Source organism: Fusarium vanettenii (genome assembly GCF_000151355.1).
Source record: "Fusarium vanettenii 77-13-4 chromosome 4 genomic scaffold NECHAsca_3_chr4_2_0, whole genome shotgun sequence".
In the NCBI taxonomy this organism is placed as follows: Eukaryota; Fungi; Ascomycota; class Sordariomycetes; order Hypocreales; family Nectriaceae; genus Fusarium; species Fusarium vanettenii.
The window spans coordinates 1,068,193-1,093,590 of record NW_003315879.1 but is presented as its reverse complement, the minus strand read 5'-3'; the positions used below and the strand labels follow the sequence as shown (position 1 = coordinate 1,093,590).

The window sequence follows — 25,398 nt, the reverse complement described above, 5'->3', positions numbered from 1 at the left end:
GCCTGCATCTGCCTCACCACCACCACGCCACGTACAGCTCATACCATTTGCTGTCTCTTTTTTTCCTCCATTAGCCGAAGGGGTCAGCCGAAGTCTCCGGCTCGAGCGTCTGGACATGGCAACGCGGCAGGTGACAGGGACCATGTCACCCTTGTTAGCACCTCATGCATGCCGTGGCTTCAAGTAGTCTTGAAACCCTCTCATCTGCTTTGCTCTTCCTCTCTACTGATAGCATCAAGAATCATCAGTCAGACCCGGCATTTTTTGCATCGCTCTTTGTTTATCTTGGTCATTAACACTGCCATCGTTTACTTCTCGCGTGTTTCCTATCCGGCCCAGAGTCAGTTCATAGTGGCACGGTGCGTCAGTCGCTTTTGTGACTCCTCCAGAGTCTCAACATATCGTCATAGTGCTTGTGATAAGTATCTCAAGTATGACTTTTCTTTGCAGAGTTTGAATGTTTGGTGTCTCTGCGGGCACTGACTTAATGTTCAGGGCGACGTTGCTTGCTACTATATCCGTCCATATTGTGTCAAACAGCAATCACTGATAGGCTAGGATACATTGACAACTAGCCAGGGTAAAGCCTCTTTTGGATATACAGTGCAAAAAAGTCTCCCCATCGGACCGGACCACGTTTCAGTACACAGAACCACCATGGACGGCTTTCCAGAATCTCGACGTCAACACTCGCCGGCCTCATCTGCTAGCCCACAGATCGAGAGGAGCAAGCTCAGCGAAGCACCAGCTGAGGGATATGAATTCAATGCTACTCAGCCACCCGCCCCGGACGTGGCCCAGTACGCAACATCTCCCAGCCCGCCTTCCATGATAGACTATGCTTCCACTGGTGCTCTAAATACAAACTCAGCCTCCACCGGGTCCGCCGTTACGCAACTCACGCCCAACGACGACACATCCACAGGCAAGAGCTACACTAGAGAGAGAGTACCAAGGGAACCCAAACATCACAAGAACAAGGCAGCACATCGACTCAGTGCTTTGTCTTCCTCTGGGTCAGAGCCACACTCGGTCGGTCACGATGGAGGTTTCGTGTCTGCCAGCCAGGAACTCAGTTATTTTAAGAGCAAGTCCAGGAGCCCCCAAGCACCAATGCTAGAGTATCCATCGCCCGGTATTTCTGCTCCCAACGAACCGTACTCCCAAGAACAACCATACTCGCAAGAAGCATCCTACCCCCCGGAGCCGCCATACTCTCAGCCTCCTGTCAACCCTGGCTGGGGACCAAACTACTCTGGTCCAGCCTATCCCCCCTATCCATATCCACCACCCCCTGGACAGCAGCCTGGGCTACGTCCCCTCAGCCAGCAATACCCGTCTGGTTACGGTTACCTAGACCCCAAGGCCACTACACTGAGCACCGCATTTGCCAACCGTTCTTCATTTCACGAGTCACAGTATCCAGACGCTCAAGACATGATGGCTGGAAACCGGAATGGTCCTGGAGGGAATATCGATATTCCTTTTGCTGATCTGACTGGATATGCGCGCATAGCATCAGCAATAACAGGCCAGGTATTGCCTGGCGTTCGACCTTTATATCGGCGATTCGAGTGGCTGCACCACCGTCTTCTCCTGTCTTACCAAGACCAACTCGTCGAGCTGGAAGATGAGTTGATAGACCTGGATGCAGTCAGCACAGTTACACGGAGGAGGGAGCAAGGCAGACGAGATCTGCCTTGCTCTGAGAGAGAGGAAAGGACGGAAGATTCTCCTTACAAGCGGGACAAAACTCGAACGATGAGAGATATTGGCCACGTCCTTGACGCATACAGTAAGAATGCCAAAGCCACAACTTGCTGTGTTGTCTAATATTTCCAGCGCAACTCCTCGCTTCCCTAGGAACCATCCAGAAGCTGCCAGCAGCGGTAGCTGAGGATAAGCGAGCTTACAGAACTTTTCTAGCTCAGCGAAACCTCATCGTTCAGCCTGAAACCGAGTTCCTGCGTGCTGCCGATCTCGTTTGTGTGGCTCGAGAGCCTCCCGCGGATGCGCCACGCGCTGCCGATGACAACGCCGAGGCGGGGGGCGATGAAGCAGCCCCCCAGCCCGAGGTTCCTCTACGGGCTCTCATAAACGGCTTCTCGGCAGGTTTTGCTTGTTTGGCTGTGTCGCTGGTGGCTCTTCCAGACCTCACCAGTCGGCTGATCGTGGTACTGTGTTTTGTTGTGCTGGCCGCTGTTGTCATGATGGCGACCGGGAACGCCAGGCATTTAAGGGGCTGATAGCAGAGAGAAATATCAGGGGGGGTATTTGGCAGCAAGCTTCTGAAACTGCTGGCCATCCAAGCTTCGGTTGAGGGGGGCTGGTTTTGTCCAGTTGGATTGATACCTTTCGTGTGGGCATGCCCTTTGTCTTATGAACAGATCAGGGCTATGTTTTCTTTTCATGTACTTGCTATGTTTTTGGAGATGGTCTTCGAACCAGAGTTGTATTGCTAGGGATGAGTGGTTCTCACGGAGTTACAGTCATGTCTTTGTTTCACTAAAGGATGGTTTTTTATCCACTTCGAACTGGCCGTTTGCATATCACAATGCCCGGAGAGTCTCTGCGGATCTAGGAGCTAACCAAACTATCCATTCCAGTTGTCCCGTTGACGAGTGCGATGTTGAACTCGGTCCAGAACGAACTCGACCATCCACGCCAGGAACATGAGGGCCGATTTGGAAGCTCCTTTCATCCAATCGGGCGAATGGTTTAGTGGTATAATACTCCCTTAGCATAATTCGTCCATCAGATGCCTGCATCTGGGAGTGGTCCAGGGTTCGATTCCCTGTTCGTCCAATATCGGTGGTTTGAATCCACCAGCAATCCTTTCTTTTTGACAATTTTTCTTCTTTTGCGTGGTTACCCTGCACCAAAATGTTAAGTAATTCGCTTCTTTTTCAACATTATACACTTCTTCTTTTTAATAGTTACGCAATGTCTAATCTTGCTTGTGTCCATCAGTATATACATAGAGAAATAAAAAATGCCTACTAACTTTGTTTTCGGAGTGAGGTGATGTGTACACCCATTCAACGTCATGTAATTGCCTCCTCCAGCCACTCCACCCACAGCTGGTCTAGACTCATTGACGCTCTTGCTTACTAGGAACACAACTTTAGTAAGTGAACAATTTGATTAAACCAGGGAACCAGCTGAATCTTCTTCTAACCGCCACGGCTCAACATCTCGACATCTACAGGCCGGGCCACGACATGATCAAGGGCCCCCATCTAGACTCTTTTATCTCAAAGGACCCTGAGACATGTGGTTTTACTACCAGAGACGCCGACTCGCTTAGACAACCCTCGATTAGGCCGCTCGCGGGTCATTGCCGGCTGCCTCACCACGGGACTGTCCCTCCTCGGGTGCACACTTCTGAGTAACTCAACAATATCCTCCCTCACCCCTTTTCAAGCGACATGAACACTGCCCGGACACGTGTTGGAGAGACAAGAGTACGACGTATCTCGAGGGAGATGAGAGTCTGAGTTGAGCATCGTCGTCCAGCAGCAGAGAACGTTGTTCAGGACAACGAAAACGAGATTCGAGGCCCAGAGTTGATCTACGAATAGCTTGCATGCTCAATATATCCCATACAAAGGACTTTCTTTGTGAGAGACGTAGATGCGAGATGCCGCTGCTGCTGTAACGTGTCACGGCCGCCGCAGCATCGCACACCCAAGGACGCTTGCATGATAGCTGGCTGACTTGGATTATGGGACATGGCGGAGCTTGTGTGTTGTGCACAAGAGAGGGAGATTGCAGTTTGAAATGGGAAAAGAAAAAGGTTGGCATCCTCCTAACTTGGAAAAAAAGTTCTTGTTGACTCGACGACAACATCTTGGACTCGTTCTCTTTTCGGCGGTTGACTTTACATTGAATACCGACATTACGCTACCCTTTCCATTGTTTGGCGGTTTACTCTTCACTCCAATTACTCAAAGGTACGTTGTTTTTTTGTATTGTTGTGAAACTCTTGATCCTCGAGCAAACACCTTGTCTCTGCCTGCATAGCCCCTGGATATTACCTGCGTCAAGAGCACAGCCAACACGAACGAGAATGAACATTCCATCATGCTTGGAGGAGAGAAAGAACCAAAAATAATGTCTCTGCAATGCTAGCTCTACAGCTCAATCCTGCAGAATGTCTTCGCCCCCTCGATTCAGGGGGCAAACATGAAAAAAGATGCCTCAACACGGCATCCGGTGCAACAATACAATACAGTAACACCAAGTAGAACCCGGTTTCCCAGGCAGAAACTCTCTCAATTCAGCCCCTTATTCATTCAATCATACCTTTTTTTCTCTTTAGAATATCACCCAGTCGTTGCCCCAAGTAACAAAAAATCTGGGTTGGAACTGTCGAGCAGCTGGCAGCAACCGACAAGGCACTGCAGGTCCCGCGCGCGCCTTTCGCCTTCCCATTGTTTACCTGCCTTGCAGCCGTTATCAAAAAGGTCTTCTGCCTGGTTCTGTTTCCTTTTCTCTTTTCTTCTTCACCCTTCACTTCGCGCATCGAAACATCAACATTCCCGTGCGCATCACCGCTTTCCAACATCGACACTCGAATATCTTTCGACCCGTCTTGGAATCTCAACATCTTCAAGGATATCATTTGTGAGTGCGGCATCTCTTTTTTCTTCTCGTGCTATCGGCTTGGACTCGTGAATGTGCCCGACCGCCGCCCGTCACTTGGCTCTCCATTCATCCTCCACCACGCCTCTCCAGTAGATCAACATCACCTTGACAGCTCCTCATTACCTTCCTTTCCCTTCTCCCTCCTTACGAAAGCTGCTCGTCGTCGCAACGGATCACCTGCTAATCCACTTCGCAAGCATATTCTTCCCACCGTCACGATGGCTGTCTTCACGATCAAGGCCCTCGCCAGCGCCCTGGCTGTCTTCAGTGCTTTCTCCACCGGTGCTGTCGCCGATGAGCTTCCTGAGCTTCCCGAGGCTGCTCTGTGTATGTTATCATCCTAAAGAAGCTCCTCATCTCTCACTGACCTGTATCCAGCCGCCCAGACCACCACTTACCAGCCTGTTACCCAGCAGCATGGCGTCGCCACCGCTGACGGTACGTGACACTCCCTTCCACTATTGACTGCTTCCTTCTGACGACTTCCTAGGCAATGTCGTCTACTCTCTGAGCGTCTGCACTATTGTTCAACAGACTGAGTGCTCCCTCGTTCTGTCCACCGACAGCCAGATCCCTCCCCCCATTGCCACCGACGATTTCTCTGTTCCCGCCGAGGGCGAGCCTACCACCGTCAACGGCATGGGTGAGACTTCTCCTGGTGAGGGTTACCCTGAGGTCAGCGAGACTGGTCCTCACGCCAGCGTCCCTACTGGCTCCAAGCCTGACTACTCCGCTCTCCCTCCTCCTGAGAGTGTTCCTAGCCAGCCTGGTGTTCCTGCTCCCAGCCCTTCCGCCGGCGAGCCTGTCCCTACCGTGCCCTCTGGCGCTCCTGGAGAGCCCATTCCTATCCCATCCGTCATTAGCACCGACGGTGAGCCCGAGAACCCTACCGCTCTCACCACGGACTACGACGGACCCTCCGTCACCGCTGAGGGCAGCGCTTCCGGGTCTGCCTCTGGCTCCGACTCGGTCACCGACACTGACTTCCCGACTGTCACTCTCCCTGTGAGCAGCGACGGCCCTTCGGCTACTGGTGAGGATGGTGACAACACTCCCACCGGCACTCCTACCGTGACCGCCTCTGGCGCTGTCGTCATGGTCCCTGCTGTCCGCGCCGTGGTTCTCGGCGTCGTTGCCATGCTTGTTGCCGCCGCCTTCTAAGGAACAACACCTTGATCCGCTCCACGCCTCCATATACGCCATCTTCGGTTGCTTACTCGACGTTTGACAATGTAGACGGTGCTAGTTGGATGGCTTCACAGGGGATCTGTCTGTGGTTGGTTTCTATAACCTGGTGGAAAGGATGGCACTTGTGTTTGTTTTTGGTCAAAAGGAAAGGAGGGACATAATACGTCTTGTACCTAGGTACTCTCTGAACTGAGTCGGGGTTTATTCAATCGTCCTCTGTTGTGAATGTGCCTGTTGAGATCGTGATCATGAGTATCAACATATGAATCAAGCGCCACTCCATACGCCCTTGGTCTATTAATGCCTAGAACCAAAACATCTGGTATCCTTACGCTTTGACATGACAAACAGGGCAGCCTCCTCGCACCTTGTCCTTCAACAGCCTCGCCTTCATCACCTTCATACCAACTGAATATCGACTCCCCTCTTCAGCGCCGTTTCCTAGATCGATATCTACCTTTCCTCCGTGTAGCATCTCCAAGAGATGGCTCACGTGGAACACATGCCCACACGCATATCCAACCAATGTCTCCATCTCATACTCTGTAAATGGCTCGTGGCATCTCGCACAGTGCCCCGGCTTCGGCACCCGGTGGTCATGGTCCGTTGAAGGATGGGCTTTGGTCTCCTCAGGGTTGTCCGGGTCCGTAGGAACATCCTTAACCTCGATATCGACGTGATCGCTTTCCTGGACCATCACCTCGAACTTGATGCCCTTGCGCTGTCCAGCCCGGAGGTCGTTCTGTGCCGCAGCCACCTCGCTTCGAAGGACACGCGCAACGCCCGAGCTGATGCTGTATTGTATCTCGTGTTCCTTCATCATATGTGTAAGGCCCTCCCTGAGCCCTTCAATCTCCAGTCCCTCCGGAATCCGTCGTACCACGGTAATAGGGTTGATTGCTGTACCAACCTGCTCCAAAAGGCCACGGATAAAGCTGGGCTTGTCCATACTATACTTGAGAAGGTCTTCCCAAAGGTCAGGGTCGTCTTGTTCCTTGGCAAACTCGATTGCCTTGTGCACGTTCTTGAGTCGGTCAATGATGAGGTACAAGGCACGCTTCATCTGCCCGGTCTTGGAGTAGAGAAACACCAGTTCATCATAGTATGAGAAAGTCTCGCATTCATGGACAGCCTACGCCAGGTTAGCTTGAGCACAGCATCTTCTCCCCAAGTTCAACTCACCTTTTCAAATGTGTATGAGACAGAGGTTTTGAGGTACTGCATCAGTAAATCGCGGTCAAATGTCGCAAAAAGATGGACCGCCAAGTCAGCAAAGTTGTCCACCAAGGATTGACTGTCCATGACCAGTCTGTCAACATTCTCCCCTGTGTGCTCCTTGATTCCCTCACCTCTCCATAGGCCTCGGAAGTAGAAGTATATGTATAGGTTGAGGTTCTGGGAGAGTAGTTGTTCCACTACAATGTCTGGGCGCAGGAGACCATGCTGAGCCTCGTCGACTAGCAAGGTGACTGCTTCGGATGTGGCTTCTTCAAGCTCCTCGGCTGTCATCTGGTCCAGTTTACCTGATGGAACTCGGAGTCCCATGAAGCTGGGAATGTCGTCCGCGACTGCCTCTGCAAGGTGATTTTCTCTAATCAGACGGAATGCCGAATCAGCGTCATGAAGTTTGATGTAGCACTTTAGTGCCTCCCGTTGACGTCCGTTGGCCTCGTGGAGCCTTGCCAGGCTTTCCACCACGATCCGCCAGTCTCGTCCCTTTTCTCCATCGTCGATGCTGTCTTCACGAACGTCCCGGTACTTGAGCTGATTCTCCAAGGCCGTTGTGATAGTCTTGATGTCAAACAACTCAGGTGCCCAGCGGTCGAGCAACTCCCTGAACCGCACCTTGTCATTCTGAATGTAATGACCAAGCACGACTTCGTATATAGTCGAAGGGATTCGAGGGTGCATCGGCTCCGTCGGTATATAGTTCGTGATGGCATCGAACTTTTTGGCGCCAGCAAATGTCCAAACCCACTTCTCCCATCTGTCCGGTGTCTTTAGCACCTTGCCACAGATCTTGCCAGCAGACACCCAGTCGTCTTCCTCGATGAGCTCCTGAATCCACATTTCCCCGATTCGCCGTTTTTCTCGCTCGGCTGACGAGTACATGTCCCTGTACTGCGAGTCAACGGCAGACTCGTCATCGTAAAAGTCGTCGCCGGCGCCTTGTTGCCTCGTTGGTGTGGAAGGAACAGCATCGCTCGTCCGTTCAGTGATTGGAGCCATGATTTCAGGATGTTCGTCCAGAAGCTCCCAAGCCCGTTGGTACTGTTGACGCTCCAGAAGCCACCCCAGGTGATCACTCAAGTCCCGCCTGGTAGCAAGGATACAGTCATACGGACTGTGGATGAATATCTTGACACCCGGTTTAACCAGTCCTGAGTGGACTGATGACGACACGCCACCCCTTGAGCCAGGACGGATAGTACCTGTTGTGCTTCCCGCCCTGAGACTGGAACCTACGTCCTCGCCGCTCTCCCTGCTCCGGATACTGGCCCCGGAACTGAAGAGTGCTCGGGGATTAATTGCGGCGTTCCACATGTCCGAGCCAAGTCCCGCTATCGCCTCAAAGGCGCCTCTCGAGGAGGCAATGGCCGATGCTGCGTTTCGCGCAGGCAAAACACCCAGGTGATAGTCGCCCGATGACAGCCTCTCATAGCGACTGACACTGAGACTATCCTTGTCAGCTTCGGCCTGGGAATTAAGGTTGATCAGACGCAATTCAGGAGGCTGATTATTTTGCCGATGACGAATGCCACCTGCAGGCTCGCTTCCCGTTGAGAGGGTTGACTTGTGCTTTCTGGCTGGCGATGCTGAGCCGGCCTCTTCGTCTTCATCTTCGTCGTCATCTGGTAAACAGTACGCAAGAACCAGCAACAGGTTTTGGGTATATAAAGAAATTCCGGAAATGATGCAATCCATGCGAAGTCTGTTCACCAGTTAGTTTTATGGTAGTCAAATGCTGACCAGAACTCACATCTTAACAATCTCTGCCCGTCCCAGACTCTTCTCACCAGCGTGCCGTCCAACGCCAACACCACCAGGATGGACGTGAATAATCCATATTGTTCCACCCCAGCCTACGAGCAATCGCTCGATGCTTCTCTTGCCCAAAACAGCTTGTTCTTTAAGCTTTTCGGCAGCTGGCGACAAGGCCTTGTCCAGGGAGCCCTGATCAGACTCGTCCAGTTCAACGGATTGTTCATCGATCCATTCGACTCGGCCTTTCCATACACTGGCCATGGTCTCCCATTCATCTGTCTGTGGTCGGTCGATGTGTCCTATCCGTTTCCAAGCGTCCTCTGTGTCTGCACTCTCGAGATGGAGCTTTGAGCGCATGATCTTGATACCGTGTTCGTTTAACCAGACCACGTATTTACCCGACAAGGACCATTTGATTGTACTGATTGTTCCTTCACCAGAGTGCAAAATGGTATCCTTGCCAGTGTTGCTGCCAATACCCATGCTGCCCAACCACCCAGAGGCCGTGGCTGCAGCAGTCCCCGTCGTAGTTGAGGTACTTCGACCTGGGCCACCACCCACAGTAAGAATGAGTTGGCCAGCCAGTCCTCCTGAGAGATATGTTCGGTCTGTTCTGAACTCTGGCGATAAAGCTACCGCTTGAACTGGCCGGGCGAAATTCCGCAGTTGGACATCTCTCATGTCGATAAGGGACTGCACGCACACGTTGCCGTCCATGGAAGACGTGGCGACAAAGATGTCATTCGAGGGAATCTTTGGGATTTGAGGTGCTTCACGGGGCCTTCTGGATGCCGCCGCCGGAGATGACTCTGTTTGACGGCTGGAGACGCTGGCGTTGCTGGGTGCCGCATGTCGTGGTGTCCCTTCCGGCTTTTCAGTTGGCAATGGCGGTGGATATGGAGATATGGAAATAGAAGTCACAGATGCCGAATGGGCGTGGTAGACCCTTAATGACTGGAAAATGGGGAGTTGAACGACGTGCTGGGCGACGGTTAGTAGTAGGCATGTGGTATGCGTAGCCTCGACTCACAATGTTGCCATTATGCGTTCCAACGATCTGTGTAAAGTTAGCATGTCATCTTGCCTCAAAGTCAAGGACCTACCATCTTGTCCCCAGCGACGAGAAACGCGCTCGTCGCATCTCCATTTTTATATACTCCGCCAAGATGTTGGGTCAACCGCGCGTACTTGAGCCTGGGCTCATCATCCTCGTCGTCGTCGTCGTCGTCGTCGTCGTCGTCTTCATCCTCGTCCTCATCTTCGTCGTCTTCCTCATCGTCTTCGTCCTCCTCGTCTTGGTCTTGGTCTTGGTCTTGGTCTTCTTCCTCATCTTCCTCTTCCTGTTCGTTGTCCTCCTCTTCTTGACTACCCTTGCTTAGTCCCCCATGTTTGGGATCCTCAGACAGTTGCCCGGCTTCCCCAGTCTCGATATCCTTCGCGTCATCTTCCTTCATCTCCACCGTGGAGTCTTGCTCCTTATCTTCTGAGGTGTTGGTCTCGTTCGCGTTGTCGTCGGGAGCTATCGACTTCGCTACTGGGGGAGTCTGAGCTTCATCGCGCGCCGGGTCATGCTTGGATTGTTGGGCCTCAGGATCGTGCTCCTGCTCGTGGCTCGGTTGCGGCGACTGGTCCGTCATTGCGCGATTTGCATTGATGTCATTCTGGGAAATGACAAAGCTCGAAAGGAGAGCGAGGTTGTGAGGCGGAAGTTGTTTGAGATTAGTACAAGTGCCGGGCGTCCAAGCTATAACAAGCTCTCAGACTGGAGGGTCGGGTTGCTCTCGAAGTTAGGCAAGTACCTTGTACCTTGCAGCTACGTCACGAGTGCAAGTGCAGGCAGCTACAGCTTCCCGACGCGCCCAAAGCCCAGAAAGGCAAGGGCAATCGCGCCCCACCATCCCACGATTTCAGCACCTAAGGTAGTACAGTGGCAGTTTCCGCGGGGCACAGTGACAATCAACACCGCGTCGACGTGCAGAGAATAGCTTCAGTTCTTTCTCTTTGGAACGACAAGCCGAAGCCTAATCTAGGAGAGGCAAGCGAAATCCTAGGCGACCGATCCAACGAAAACTACAGCACTGAGCGGCCTATGGCGCCCAACAGAACATGGCAACGGTGAAGTCCCTGGGGCTGCACCAGCCCTCAGGGCTTCGACATGCCGTCGACGAGCAATTGCTACCCCCAAGCCCGCCAGCGACGTCGTACACATGGGATATCTTGACCGAAGACCGAGACAATGGCGACTATGAAGATGAGCTGCTCACGACGGAACGCTGTGTCATCTGGTGTCGAGGTGGAATATTTCAGAAGACCTTCAAATTCGACCTGGAGAAGGAACCCATTATACAAGCACTTCTAGCATACTTCCCGACCTCCGAAGACGACAAAGCGAACAGCGATGCAGAAGTCCAATCGGATAAGCGGCCAGCTTTGTCGAAGGCTTTGGTTGTTTTCCTCAAGACTCAGGCGCACATCTATTTCTTGTCCGGAACCAGTCATGTCGTTCATATGCCCTTCGAAGTCGAATCAGCCTTTGCAGGCCCTGTTGGAGTCATCATTCAACGAAAGCAAAAGGCCGAGAGTGTTGCACCCATCTCTCTCAAGTTCCCTCGGGTTCCACCAAACTCATTTGTCTCTTCGCAGTTGACCGCATTCAACAGCTCTCAACAGACTGCCTTTTCTGTTGAAGGCCTGGGGAAGCCCAAACCGCTCCCATTACAACTGGGATCGACCTTGGACAACCTGTGGGAGGCCCCATTGGAACAGCCAGAGTCGCGCTGGCCGCGCCTCGTGTCCTTGACCGACCCTTTACTTGAGCTCGGCTTGGTTGTCACTAATCAAGATCCTCAAAATGCCAAAAGTATGCGGCAAACGGTCTCCAAAAAGCTGGCATTCCTTGATGCGGCTGAAGAAGTCCTTCATGTGGAGGAAATCAAGATCCCTGGCGCTTTAACCCAAGATCTACGCCAACCGTTGATCATTGCGGTGACCATCAACCGCGAGACAAGCGAGTACACTGTCTGGCGACTAACGTATCTACAACATGAGGATCCGTTCCTTGCGCGCCAAAAGAACCCCAAGTCAAAAGCCGCGCGACGTCGCAGCTCCATGCCGACCGCCTTTGCCAGTGCCCCTGGGACACCCGTTCAGCCCAACCTTCGAGAGAGTTTTGGAGTTCCGCTCCCAGGCAAGCGACAAAGAAAGAGTGAGAGGCTAGAAAAGCCCATGGATCTCGTCTCATCACTGGAACAACAAGACAAAGAAGGCAGTGGTGTCGCGCGTAGGAGTTCTCGTAGAGTTAGCTCCATGCTGGCGAGAGCTGATCTGTCAGCGTCTCATGAGAGAGCAGTTCTACCAGATCAACCGCTACTTCCTGGTCATGCCGGAGCCAGAAGACACGAGTCTCAGGGGAGTCATGTCCGCCTCAGCGCCAACTACAGTAATCAGATCCATCCTAGTTTGAGCAGTCTGCTGGCTGCACCATTCTACGAGGGCCTTGACGAGGGATTCCACAACATGGGACTGGACGATCATGACTTTGACGGCCTACAACACGAAATCATGTTCACCAAGCTTCACGGGGTACCCATCAACAACTCCAACGTCCGGTATTCAGCATCAGACCAACCAGCACGCAATCAAACCAAGGTCTTCATTCTGGTGGCGCCGCCGTTTGCTATCGATGGGCACGATCAGAGTCAGCTTCTTATTGGTATTCAAGACGCCGCCGAGAAGCGTCTTCAGCTGCTCACTCTCGAGCTGGGCATCCAGCGCGGATTTGATCAAGGCACCACCAAGGCGGGAGGCAAAGAACCATCCGAAGGTGCTACTGTGATCGCTACCGTCATTGACCGACGACAAGCTCAAAATGTCGTTGACTCCTGCAAGCTAGTGGATGGGGATCATTCCGCCATTCTCATCCTCTCCGAATCGATGGATGGCCGACACGAGCTTAGCACGCAAGCACCATGGAGTGTCCTTACCAAGATCTCGCTATCGCTTCTCTTTGTGGACAGCACCAAAAGCTTACAATATCGTGGCAGAGCGATAGACCGCGACGTCATGCAGCGCAAGTCCGAGATGATTGATTTCTCAAATGGTAGCATTATTGGCGTTCGTCACCCGAGACGAGGGGGTGTCGTTGATGTCGTCGACACCGAAGGCCGACTTCATCAACTCCGGATTCAACTTGAACCACGATCTCCTCACGTCCGCAAGGTCTTGGATGTTTGCCGAAGCATCCTCCCCCATGCCCTCGGCGAGTACATATACGCAGGATGGCTTCATTCCATGCAGTGGATTGGGAGCCAACAAGAACCGCCCTTGGATCTCGAGTGGTCTGCCATGGTGATCTTGCTTCTGTCCCTATTTCTGAGCTTGGGTCGCACAGACACCAAACCGTTCCCTACAACTCGACTTCCCCTACGTAGAAGAAGGCATCCTTCTAGCTCCTTTAGTTCGATAAGGGAATCAGAGGACTGGAAGGCCTTGGAAGCTGGCGAGACCTCCCATTCACTCGGCTGTCCGACTTGGATGATGAATAGGGGTTGGGAATGGGGGTTGGATGAAGATGCCGATGGATCAGTGTCGTCACAGGGAGATGACGGCCCATCGACTAAGTTCATATCGAAGCACATTGTCTTTGCGAAGGAGTACATAGTCTCCGGACTCGGCGAGGCAGCCTTTGGCCCCGCGGGATATATGCCCACATCCCTGAACAAGAGTATGGAGAGTCGACGAAAGATTGCTGTGGATGTGTTTATGGGCCTTCATCTTCTTCTTGAGGAGGAAAAGCTGGACATTATGACGCCGGAGCTCAGTTCTCCAGGCCGTGCTGACCTTCGAGTTGTCATGTGTCAAATTGCCAGGTGGCTCAAATGGCAGGCCTTTTCTTCCATCTATGAGTTGGGTATACAAGAAGACATTGACCCACGTCATGACTCTGGTATGTGAATTGGCCTGGCTTTGCAAGATGGATGATATAGCTAACCGCTTCACAGACCTGAATCTTCGACCTGGAATTCCTCAACCTCCTGTACGGCCAGATGTCATTGACTGGATTCAATCACGTCTCACTGGAGATCGTAGAATTCCTTACATCACGCCAGCAGATGTGTACTACACTGGCACAAGGCTGTCTGAGGCAGAGAAGCTCCAGGACAAGCGATGGGAGGCCACTGTGCCCCGGACACTTATGTTCAAGCAATTCTTCGGGTTCCTCAAGCCGAGTACAACTGCCGTCCAAATGGTGGAGGCTATGCGAGATGCTGGCATCACACCCCTGGTCCTCGATTCACTGCCAGAGGCTGTTCTAATTCCTCTCCGCGATGCCATTTCCTTGTGCCAGCCTCACCCTCCCACTTCTTGGTCCAAGGACCTCCTTGAATTGGTCGATCGCAAGGACATCAGCCTCATCTTGACACCAGGAAAACGCCCTAAACCTAGCGTTTCGAAGATTCTGGTAAGACTCTACTGTTGCTGGAGTGCTCGTTTACTAATGCGGCCCTAGACACCCACACATATTGCAACTTGGGATTACAGGCTGCTATGCCAAAGTGTGGAAGACGCCAACACACTTGGCTATGATGAAGGCGAGGGAACTGAGCGACAGGCTGTGATCCGTTCCCTCTTCAAAGAAGATCGACGCCTGAACGAGGCACAGGCCCTGCTTTCTACAAACAAGGCAAGATTGGTCAGACTCGATCATGATCCCGAGTGGCCAGAAAGCGAATATCTTGAGAAGCAAAAGGAGCTTGTAACAAGGATCGCTACAGGAACACTGGCCATTCCAGCTGGTCGAGCGCTACTGTATTACGGTCTGCGTTTCCCGCTGATCACGCAGAAGTTCCACATTGGAGGGTTCAACCTAAACTGCATCGTCAAGCCGACAAACACGACGGTTGGCGTTGACAAGTCGCAGTTTTCGGAGGAAAAGGTGTGCTGGAGCTTCTTTCACCAGGGTGCTGCTGCCGGTCTTGCTATCTCTCCTAAGGCTCATGGCATTGACACATCCTGGATTCTATACAACAAACCTGGCCAAGAGCTGAACAACCGACACGCTGGCTTCTTGCTTGCCCTTGGCCTCAACGGTCATCTGAAGGATGTCGCAAAATGGGTTGCGTTCAAGTATCTCACGCCCAAACATACCATGACTTCGATCGGACTTCTACTTGGCCTGGCTGCTTCATACATGGGAACAATGGACTCACTCATCACTCGTCTATTATCTGTTCATGCTACGAGGATGCTCCCAAGGGGAGCGGCAGAGCTAAACCTGTCACCGCTGACGCAGACCTCGGGCATAATGGGCATCGGGCTGCTGTACGCCAACAGTCAGCACCGCCGGATGAGTGAAATCATGCTCTCCGAGATTGAGCATATCGACCAAGAAGACGAGGAGGAGCCTCTGCGGAGCGAGTGTTATCGGCTCGCAGCTGGATTTGCCCTCGGCTTCATCAACCTTGGCAAGGGTAACGACCTCAAGGGCTTGCACGATATGAGGGTCACGGAGAAGCTGATTTCCCACGCCACGGCAACCAAGAATGTTGAAATCGTGCACATTCTAGACCGCGCGGCGGCTGGAGCTGTTATGGCCCTTGCTCTCATCTACATGAAATCCGAGGACCAGATCGTGGCTCGAAAGATCGATGTCCCAGACTCGATCCTGCAGTTCGATTACATCCGCCCTGATATTCTTCTCCTGCGGACGGTTGCCAAGAACCTGATATTGTGGTCCAAGATTGAGCCGACTTTCGCCTGGATACATAAGAACCTCCCAGGCCCCTATCGCCATCGCTACAAGCTTCAATCCACCACAAAGCTGCGGTCGACTGACCTAGCGTTCCACAGCATAGTAGCTGGGCTCTGCTTCTCTATCGCTCTACGCTTCTCTGGTAGCGCTTCTCCAAAGGTTCGGGATCTGTTACTATACTATCTGGACCAGTTCATCCGAATCACACGGATCCCGTCCTCGGCGAATATGCATCCCGAGGGCGTTCCGCCGTACGATGAAGAGCTGACTCGGTCAAACGCACGGATGTGTCAAGATGTTTTGGCTCTTTCTGCTTCCATCGTCATGGCTGGTACAGGTGACATTCCGGTTCTTCGTCGCCTTCGCTCGTTACACGGTCGTGATGATCCGGATACCCCCTATGGATCACATCTCGCTGCTCATCTTGCCATCGGAGCCCTATTCCTGGGATGCGGAACGGTAACTTTTGGAACGAGTAATCAGGCCATCGCCGCTTTATTGGTTTCATTCTACCCCATCTTCCCTACCAGTGTTATGGACAACCGCTCCCATCTTCAGGCCCTCCGTCACTTCTGGGTTCTTGCTACGGAACAACGATGCCTCGTTACCAAGGACGTTCTTACTGGACAGCCAGTTTCCGTCCCTATCCAAATCAAGATGCAGAGCAACACGTCAACAGAGCCTATCCTTAGTCGCACGGCACCTTGTATCCTTCCACCAATCGATCAGATTGCCAGCCTGTCAACCGCTTGTGGTCCCCAGTTCTGGAACGTGGAACTCGACTTTTCCAACGAGGAGGTCAGGGATGCTTTCAAAGACACGCAGAGTCTGTATCTCCGTAGACGTCCACCACGCGAGGGCGCCTTTGCTTCGACGCTCAGGGCACTGGGTAAGGATGAGAAAGGAAAAGATCCTCTGGAATGGGTCTTTGGGCTCGACGGGCTTAGAGGCATTAGCCACGCTGAACGAACCGTGGTTCTTGAGCGAGGAGACGAGACTCCGCAGGTGGGCAGTGCCATCGACGCGAGGCTCGAGATGGAGAAGGGCATCAGTGAAGGTACAGACCGCGAGCGACTCGAGGGTGCGAGGTTGCTCTTTGAATGGGCAGGCGTCCGTGACAAGCTGCGGCATCCTAGCCTGTTTGACAGCCAAGAGACCATTACAGAATCGCGGGCTCGCGGTGATGTCGAGGAAGAACAGGAGGAGCAGGAGGCAACTTCTGAAGATGAAGCTGTCTGGTGGATGCGGGATAGTGTTGTTGAGAATCTCAAGGGGATGGTATGGCTTGCCAGTCGAGAGAGTGAGCAGTGAGGGCATCAAGCTTATCATCTTGTAAACGATTATGATCATGACGGTGTCTAGTCATATGTGAACTTTGTAGAGCAGTGTTTGTCGAGTTGAAAAGTAGCACATGTCGTTATGAGTTATGAGAACAATGATAGTCTTCACAGCCAAAATCACAGCAGCTTGAGGCGAATAGATGATTCATTTCAACAGTCACGTAAATTCCATTATCCCCCCCTTTGCCTCTTCCCTTTTCCGAGAACGCCATGCAATGCAAACCGCATCACCGGGGATATACAGGGCCTTCTATCCGCCACTTTCTCTCGCGTCGTCGGGCCCCTTCGTTGTTTGCCCACGCCGCTTTCAAGCTTTGCCCGTCTTTGTGCTTCAGCGATATCCTGCTTCGTCTCCTTTTCTCCCTCTGCCGCACGAAGTGTTTTTTCGCGCAGGAACAAAAACAAGACCGCTAGAACTCTCTTCTCCAACACGCACTCTCCTTCAAGCAGCGGAGGGCGTTTATTTCCCCTTTTGGATTGCGTTGCCCCATTTTGAGTTGTCGTAAAAACACTCGTCAAAGAAACCCCGTCACGGGCTAGTCATGCTCGCTCTCTACTTTGAGACGGCGGCGTTGAGGACCTGTGTCCTGAAGAAGCCGCCCTTGGTCTTCTCAATCACCTGCTGGTAGACGTTGTTGGGAGGGTGGTTCATCACCACGGTGCCGTCCTGGCTGTCGATCTTGGCGTCCAGTCGTGTCTCTCGGATCAGGTTGACGATCCACTTCTCTCCATCGTCGGGGTTCAGGCCCAGCTTGGAGCTGAGGTCTCGGATGTTCATTCGGCTAAAGATCTTGCAGTAGCTCTCGCAGATGAGGTGTCGGGCGGCGTCGACAAAGGCGTCGGCGGAGGAAGCGAGGAAGAAGTCGCTTCGGCAGACCTGCTCGGCCATGGACAGGGCCTCACGAGCAGCCTCAAAGTCGTGGGCAATGTACAGAGCGTTGACGAACTGGGTGATGGGGTCGGTGTACTCGTAGGCCTCCTGGCGGACGTAGCGGATAATGTCCTTGACCTGCTTCTGCTGGATGGAGCTGTTGCGGGCGCGACCACGGCCGGTGATAACGGCGGCGATCAGGTACCGCAGGATCCAGGGGCAAGAGGTCTGGATGGTGTTGATGTAGGGGGCGGAGAAGAACATGTCGAGGATGGGTTCCCGGGCACTCTCAGAGTTGAAGAGGGGGAAGAGGGACCAGTGGACCAGCATCGTTCGGTGGTCGAGCTGGGCACGGGGGTTGTTGAACAGCTTAGAGTCGATGTTTTCGCGCACATTCTTAAGTTCGTCGACGGCAGACTCCCAGTTGGTCTGGAGGATCTCTGAGGCGAGCTTGCCCCAGGTGGCAGCAGAGACCTTGTCGTTATCGGTCGACAGGACTCGGAACTGGTAAAGCATATCGGCGGCGGGACCGTACTGTCCGCATCGGAACTGGAACTGACCAAAGTCGTAGAGGGCGTTGACCATTTCCATGGTGACCTAGTCACGTCCGGGTTAGCTTGTCAATCCGAGCTCGGCCGTGTTTGTCACTTACGCCGTGCTGGTTCTTGAGGAACTCCAAGTTGGCAACCTTGTCGCTTCGGAGTCCGTTGACGACCTCGTCCTGGGTCAAGAGGTCGGCGATCTTAGCGGTGGCCTGCTCGTACTTCTCCAGCTCCGACAGCACCTCCTGCCTCTTCTTGTTGTACTCGGCGGGGGCCTCGGAGACGCCGTGGAGCTCGCAGTACATGGTCGCGACGTAATCCGTCATGTTTGTGTCCTCGAGGAGCTTGATCTTTGAGGAGAGGATCTCCTTGGCCTTTGCGTCGTCGCCCTGCTCATCGGCCCTCTCGCTCTCAAACTGGATCAGAGGGAAGAGAAGATGTCGGCTCAGGTGGCGGGCGATGAGGGGCATGATGGACGAGCCGTCGGCCGAAACGGCGTTGAGAAGTTCCTCCATCGTGGGCGAGGTTGCTTTGTATTCGGTCGACCGGGGGGCGGAGCGAGAGGGGGCCGTGGGAAAGAGATGTGAGGCGCCGCGAAAGTAAAGACGCAGAGGCCGTGATAATTGATTTGATGGAGGGGCAGATTTTTGGTGAATTTCGCCAATCCACCGGTGGTGTGGGGTGTGCCGACCTGCCCGGGGATTTGCCGGCGATTAAAGGTCCATGTCATGTGATCCCGAGATTTTCTGGGAGAGCTTCAACTTCCGGGTGTGTCTGGGTATAGAGTTGCGACAGGCGAGAGAACGGCTCAGCGTGACCAATTGGGCGCTCATTGAGATAAAAATCGCCAATTCTGCTACCTTCAGAACCCCCGGGGATCTTGATTTTCCAAAAGGGCCCCCACCACGACCGATCTCGAATCTCGACCTCCCACCTCAACACCTACACCACATCTTGCCATGCGCCTGCTCGCCCCCCGAACCCTCTCTGCAGGGTGCCAGGCTCTCCTCCAGAGACCTGTGCCTCTCGTCCAGCGATGTACCTACGCCTCAGCCAGCCAGCCTACCTTCAAGACGCACGCCGGATACAGAACCAATCCCCTCGATAAGCCCGTCAACCCGAACAAGAAGAACAAGATCCCCTACAAGGACCGCCCCATGAAGCGCTTCTTTGCTCCCCTGCCGACCAAGACTGAGGAGCAGCTCGCCGCCGCATTCCCCTACATCGTCCGCCGCACACCATACTCTCAGCTTCCCGTCTACCAAAAGTGGATGTCTGGCGGCAACCGGGTGATTGTCTTGATCAAAAAGGTTGACGGCGACCGCACAAGGCTGGTGGAGGATTTGGCCACAGCATTGGAAGTTAAGCGGTCCGATATCCGACTGAATCCAACGACACAGCATATCGAGATCAAGGTAGGACATTCTGTTCTGGCTACACACGAGTCGAACCAGTCACTGACCAGTTACTCTAGGGGCAGTACTTTAAGCCGGCAATGGACTGGTTGCTTAACGCGGGCTTTTAATCGAGGCATCGTAATGAGCAATACGACGGGGAAATTCATTGGATTTGTCCAAGTATGCATAGGGCGGCATATAAAAAGTGTACCATATTGACAGCCCGTCAACTCCTGCAGCTGACTGATGAGAAATGTACAATACATGTAATTCAAGGCACACCATCCATACAAACACAAGCAAACAAAACCACGCTTTGCACAAAGTATATTTGGTTGTTCTCCATTCAACATCCTGTATACACCCTCGGGGAGTGATCGTCACCTCCTCCATGTCCAGTCCCGTTCAATCCCCCAAAACCCCATCGACTCCAGAATGCAAGTCTAAACGCGAAGCGCACGCTTCAAATGACGACAAGACACCTATCCCATTTTCATCAAAACACTAACATACAAGCTTAATGGCCGGGTATTGCGATGAATCCAAAATAAAAAATTTCCCGTTAGCCGACGTGGGCGTATTATTTCCCTAGAGCGAAGAAAGTCGACAATTGTTGTAGGACCTCATCCTTGGCCCACTCTGCCGATTGCATCGAAAGAGCGTCGAGAAGTGCCTGTGGTGATGGCACAGACTTGGCTGGAAGAGATGATGCAGGGTCGTTAGGGTCTCTCGCCTTCTCGGCCAACCTCCGTAACAAGGCGACTGAGACCACAACCAGGTAAACCAGCTCTGGATCTTTTCGTGCCCCAGCCCGTGGTCCACCATGGAGTTGCGGTTGCTCGTATAGTTGGCTGAGCTCGCGAATGAGTCTGAATAGGTTTTGCGCAAAGTCGTTGCCACTTGATAGCCAGGCTTTCGCAACTCCTGCATCGTGTCCAGGTGCTATTGACGCCAAAATCTCGGCCGACAGCAATCCTTGCATGAGGAATGGCTTTCGGACCTCGACAAGCGAAGGGAAGTTGGGTGGACGACTCTGAGCCTTAGCCTTGTCAGGGATTGGCGCTATTGCTAGGCCAAAGGCTCGAGTGAGAAGCTCATAAGGAGGGTTGCTGTTAGAGTCCAAAGCAAACACCGTCTTGTAGTGAGTTCGGTTCGGTTCGTCGCGTGCGAGCAACTTGGCTAGGGCATCAACAGCATGTGGTAGGTAGGCATGAAGACTGGGTTCGTATGGCGTGAAGAAGAGTGTTCCGTCCGAGACGGTAGGGTTGGGAGCCGGGGCGAATGCCAAGAGGAATTGTAAAAGGCAAACAGCTTGCTCGCGTCCTGGGATTTCCACTGAGCCCGCAATGTTGGAAAGAAGGATGACGACGTCCTTCATAAAGTCCAAAGTGTTGTTCTGGGACCGGAGGAGCATTGTGCGTGTGCCAAGATATCTTATCACGACGCACAGAAACTTGATGACGGACTCGTCGGCAAGGACGCCATGATTCTCGTTCTGTTCTCCAGGGAACGAAAAGTTGCGCAAAATCGTGGTAACACATATTAAGCGGTCCACGGCTCGATCCAGTTCGTATTCTTCCGTACCAAAGACGGGGATCTCGCGAACATTCCATCGTTCGATACGGCAGGCCCTCACCACATCTTCATATGGTGATATCTGGATCTCATCCGACACTTCAACGGTATGCTCGGCTAGCAAGTCAACTTGCTCTTCAGCGCACTCAACGAGAGCCTCCACCAACTCTTCACAATATCGTAGTTGGATAAAGTGCAACTGGTTCATAGAGCAAGATGCAGAAGCGAGGACGTCGAGGGCGAGCCGCACTTCTCCATGAATCCCACTCTGCAAGCTTTTCGTGAGAGCACTGACGTCGATATTCCCCAGTTCCTGAAGGGGAGGCACGTCTGGCTTCCATCGTTCGAGTTCGGCGCCGAGCTTGCTGAAGGCAGTCAAGTCGACACCTCCAAATGTCGACAACTCGCGAGCACAAGGGCTGTACTGGTCAGTCTGGGGGCCGAGGCGAGGCATCCTCTCCACAACAGCGGTGGGTGCTGCTGAAGCTTGTCGTCCCTCATTCTGTGACATGCTTCCAACCCTACGAGGAGCTGGGGATGGGGCAGCTGCAAAATCGTTGATACCAGAGGTATCCATTCCTTGCGGCATGTTGCGGTTCTGCCCAGGTATAACCGGCGTGGCTTGTGGCTGTACTTGAGCTTGAGGTGTCGAAAAGCCGTTCACAGGAGGCTGTCCTGGTTGCATCTGCTTCATAGGGGTCTGCTGTTGCATCTGGGGTTGTTGACCAGCTTGAGCCAGTGGCCCTTGATTCATTTGTTGGTTTGGTTGCATCTGCTTTTGCGGTGTCGCCTGTCCTCCCATGTTTGCGCCTTGGGCTTGTTGAGCTTGTTGAGCCTGCTGAGCTTGCTGAGCTTGTTGTTGCTGTTGAAGTTGCTGAGGCTGCTGTTGTTGTTGTTGCTGCTGTTGCTGATTCTGCTGCTGCATCATCCTGGACTTCTGCTGATTTATCCACATTTCCTCAAACTTATAGAGGTTGTGCTCGTAAATCTGCTTCAGCGTCTGTGGCACCGTAGGAATCTGAGGCGGTAGTCCGATCATCTGAGCAATATGGGGCCATCCGTTTCCAGCTGTGACCTGCTTATATCCTCCCTTGTTTTGAACGGCCTGAAACAGCATCATCAGGTTGACTGGTCTGTCCCCGATCATTGGGTTAGGGTCAAGAGGCAAGCCCTTGTGGTTCATAAGGGTGGTGAGACTCTTCATGAACTGTTCCGGGTTGACGTTTCCCATCCTTGGCTGCGGCCTCATCCCTCCCTGTGGCATCTGACCATTGGGCATCCCAGGTATTTGCTGCTTAGGCATCATACCGCGACCCATGTTCTGTGCCTGCATCTGTGCCTGCATCTGTGCATTCCCTTGAAGTTGCTGCTGCAGTCTCATTTGATATGCGGCCATCTTCTGCTGGTCGGTCATGCCTGGCCGCGGCTGACCTTGCTGCTGACCTTGCTGCTGGGCCTGCTGCTGTTGAGGAGTGCCCTGTTGCTGATGCTGGGCCTGCTGCTGCATCTGGGGAGGATACATGTTGCCCTGCATCTGGCCCATGTGTTGAGGCATTTGACCCATCTGCTGCGGCATCATTTGGCCAGCGGCCATCGCGTTCGGATTCGATGATGGACGAGCATTCGAGGGCGATGGCGCGAAGTTCGGGTTGTATCCTTGGGGCATGTTTTGCATGTAGGGGTTCGGCTGAGGTGTGCCATGTTCGGAAGGTATTGGTGACGCCTGCGAGTTGAACTGTTGTGCGCTGGGCGAGAATGGATGAGGCGACGCGGTCGCGACCCTCTGAGGGACACTACCTGGTCGCATCTGGTTGCCCATGATCGGTGATGGACTCGCGTTGGCAGAACCGTTTGGTTGAAGATGGGGGAATTGGCCAGGGTTTTGCTGGGGGACCGCGCCAGGCTGAAAGCCGCCGGCAAAGGATTGCTGCTGCGGCGTCTCGGAACGCGACGTCGGCAACATTCCGGGGTTCTGTCTCGGAGAGCCGGCGAGACTGTCTTCGCGAGGGCGAGGGCGTTTCGATGGAATCACCGAGTTGGTTTGATAGACGGGATTCTGGAAGGAAGGTGAGGCATTGCGCATGGGGCCAGGGCCATTAGCCATCGCGCCCATCTGCTGCTGGTTCTGAAACTGTGCAGGATTGAATTGGCCAGAGTTGGCCATGAAGGCGGAAGGATCCATCATGGTGCTGGCTGAGTTGGCGTCATTCATGTGTGGGAAGCCGTTGCCATTGTGGTTTTGGACGGCGTCGTTCATCCAGGTGCTCATGGCGATCGGCCCAACAGGCTGTGCGCGACGGAGTTAGCGGTCAGCAGGCACGCGACAAGCCTCCATGGAGGAGCGCCAGGGAAATGAGAATGCAATGACGGAAGGCTGAGATGGGGACGATGGGTGGGAGATGAGACGAGGCAGTGACACGGTGGTGATGGGCAAGTCGCGTCGCGGCGTGGGTTTGGTGGAGAGTGGTGTGGAAAGACCAGACCAGCGAAGAGACTTGGGTCAGCCTCTGCTGAGAACGGGCTGGGCAAAGGAAAAAAAAATGGCTTGGACTGGGAGAGTGGGCAATGGAAAAGAGCTCAGATTGGTTGGCAGGGTGGTCGGTGCAGCACGGCGACGCGCTTCGCTCAGGCGGGAGATGAATGGATAGATGGGATTGACGGGACGGGAGAGATGGAGAGGGAGAAGAGCCCAGCAAAGCGCACGAGTGAGCGAGAGAGAGCCTTCCAGCGAGAGTCGCAGCCACCTCAGCAGTCCAACAGAGAACGCCAGCGAGTGCTAGGTACGCCAACAGTGGAGAGCAGGGCGGCCTGGGGCGAGCGAACGAGCCGACCAGCCAGTGAGGGAGAATTTTTCGTCTCCGTCAGCAGCACCAGCGAGTAACAGGGCGAGCCAGGACGCGCAGCGCTGAGACCATCCAAGGCGCCAGCCAGCCAGCCAGGGAGTCGGCGACAACTTTCGTCACGAGCCTGGAGACGGGGGGACACGGCGAGGTGAAGCGGCCGCCGTCAACTCTGTCGCATTCGTCGGCTAGGGGCGAGATGGACGGGTACGGGTGCGTGAAAAGCCAGAACAGAGTGTGAACGGAAAGAAGCAGGTCTTACCTAAGGCGCGCGCGCGTTTGCAGTGACGGTGGATGAACTGCGAGTGCGCGAATGCTCGTCGGAATTGGCCTGGGTTTCAGCGGACGGTGAAATTGTTCATTAGGTTGTCTCCAGATCGACTCGAGGCTGCGGCGCGATTGCTTGGCTGTTCTCGGCTTAGCGTCGCTTAGGAATCAGCTAGTCGAGTGGGTCTTTGGCCAATCATGGGGTAGAGATAGTGATGCAATAACCGTGGGTTCCGAAAAGATAGAGCGCAGGCCTGTGAAACGCATCTGTCACTAACACCATGGTCAGTGTTAGCTATCGTGTCTCTAACGCCCCTGGCGCATTGTCGAATCCGGATGCATCAGTTTCCCAGCGGCTACTGCATGTGATAACCATGGTCTCAGCTGGTGATCCTGTAGAGGGCTCATAACAGATTGATGCACCAACTCAAAACCATGAGTTTGCAGAACCGAGTCTTGCGATCGATTTCAAACTCGGTTTTCGTTTCCGTGTTCCGATTCGTTGCCAGGATTTCGCCTGCACGCACATAGTCAGCGGGCAGTCGAGCGAAAACATGACCTGTTCGTCGCCATCGTCTTTCAACGCCTCCGTTGAAAGAGCGAAGCATCGGCCACTTTGATAGTATCGACCCACAGCTCTGTGTGTCGACTGCCTCCGGTAGATGATTGGTGACTGCAATCAATGGGGTGGCTCGAGGTTGGAAATGAGTTGCAAAGAGAATGCGACTCGTCCACTATTCCAACGTTTCGGCAGGGCACAGTCGCCAGATTGCCATGCCTAAACAACATATTTCGACTGAGATGAGACGACAACCGGTCAAAATGTCTTCTGGCCTTGTTGTATCCCGTTTTCTGCTCGCCAATGGAGGCGAGTTACGCTGCACATCTGCCTGCAGATGCACGGGGATGCGTCGCACAGCTTTGCATCACAAATGCCCAATGTGACATTTCATCCACCGCGCGGTAGCTCTGCACACTGGTGCTGGTGCCGTCTC

At 53.5% G+C, this 25,398-nt stretch overlaps 7 protein-coding genes across 7 annotated transcripts; 4 read left to right on the top strand and 3 right to left on the bottom strand.

The window, feature by feature from the left end:
* Positions 1-657: 657 nt before the first annotated feature.
* Positions 658-2,246, top strand: NECHADRAFT_78914 (uncharacterized protein; the record flags this gene model as incomplete). Its single annotated transcript, XM_003052040.1, has 2 exons — positions 658-1,795; positions 1,927-2,246. The coding sequence occupies 2 exons, from the start codon at positions 658-660 to the stop codon at positions 2,244-2,246; spliced, it is 1,458 nt and encodes a 485-aa protein (XP_003052086.1).
* Positions 2,247-4,865: 2,619 nt separating this feature from the next.
* Positions 4,866-5,808, top strand: NECHADRAFT_78913 (uncharacterized protein; the record flags this gene model as incomplete). The annotated part of the gene is made up of 3 exons (XM_003052039.1): positions 4,866-4,974; positions 5,026-5,085; positions 5,138-5,808. 3 exons carry the CDS (start codon positions 4,866-4,868, stop codon positions 5,806-5,808), a joined length of 840 nt encoding a protein of 279 aa, XP_003052085.1.
* Positions 5,809-6,163: 355 nt separating this feature from the next.
* NECHADRAFT_92621 (uncharacterized protein) lies at positions 6,164-10,457 on the bottom strand (the record flags this gene model as incomplete). Its single annotated transcript, XM_003051595.1, has 5 exons — positions 6,164-6,967; positions 7,018-8,767; positions 8,816-9,801; positions 9,851-9,877; positions 9,924-10,457. 5 exons carry the CDS (start codon positions 10,455-10,457, stop codon positions 6,164-6,166), a joined length of 4,101 nt encoding a protein of 1,366 aa, XP_003051641.1.
* Positions 10,458-10,926: 469 nt separating this feature from the next.
* NECHADRAFT_38283 (uncharacterized protein) lies at positions 10,927-16,882 on the top strand (the record flags this gene model as incomplete). The annotated part of the gene is made up of 4 exons (XM_003052038.1): positions 10,927-13,439; positions 13,554-13,765; positions 13,821-14,281; positions 14,330-16,882. 4 exons carry the CDS (start codon positions 10,927-10,929, stop codon positions 16,880-16,882), a joined length of 5,739 nt encoding a protein of 1,912 aa, XP_003052084.1.
* A 158-nt stretch (positions 16,883-17,040) lies between these two features.
* On the bottom strand, positions 17,041-18,955 carry NECHADRAFT_68275 (uncharacterized protein). The gene is made up of 2 exons (XM_003051594.1): positions 18,435-18,955; positions 17,041-18,379 (listed from the first exon to the last, which is right to left on the bottom strand). Exons 1-2 carry the CDS (start codon positions 18,837-18,839, stop codon positions 17,465-17,467), a joined length of 1,320 nt encoding a protein of 439 aa, XP_003051640.1. The 5' UTR covers positions 18,840-18,955; the 3' UTR covers positions 17,041-17,464.
* Positions 18,956-19,283: 328 nt separating this feature from the next.
* Positions 19,284-19,849, top strand: NECHADRAFT_78909 (uncharacterized protein; the record flags this gene model as incomplete). The annotated part of the gene is made up of 2 exons (XM_003052037.1): positions 19,284-19,739; positions 19,799-19,849. 2 exons carry the CDS (start codon positions 19,284-19,286, stop codon positions 19,847-19,849), a joined length of 507 nt encoding a protein of 168 aa, XP_003052083.1.
* A 190-nt stretch (positions 19,850-20,039) lies between these two features.
* Positions 20,040-23,565, bottom strand: ARID2101 (uncharacterized protein; the record flags this gene model as incomplete). The annotated part of the gene is made up of 1 exon (XM_003051593.1): positions 20,040-23,565. One exon carries the CDS (start codon positions 23,563-23,565, stop codon positions 20,302-20,304), a length of 3,264 nt encoding a protein of 1,087 aa, XP_003051639.1. The 3' UTR covers positions 20,040-20,301.
* Positions 23,566-25,398: the final 1,833 nt, after the last annotated feature.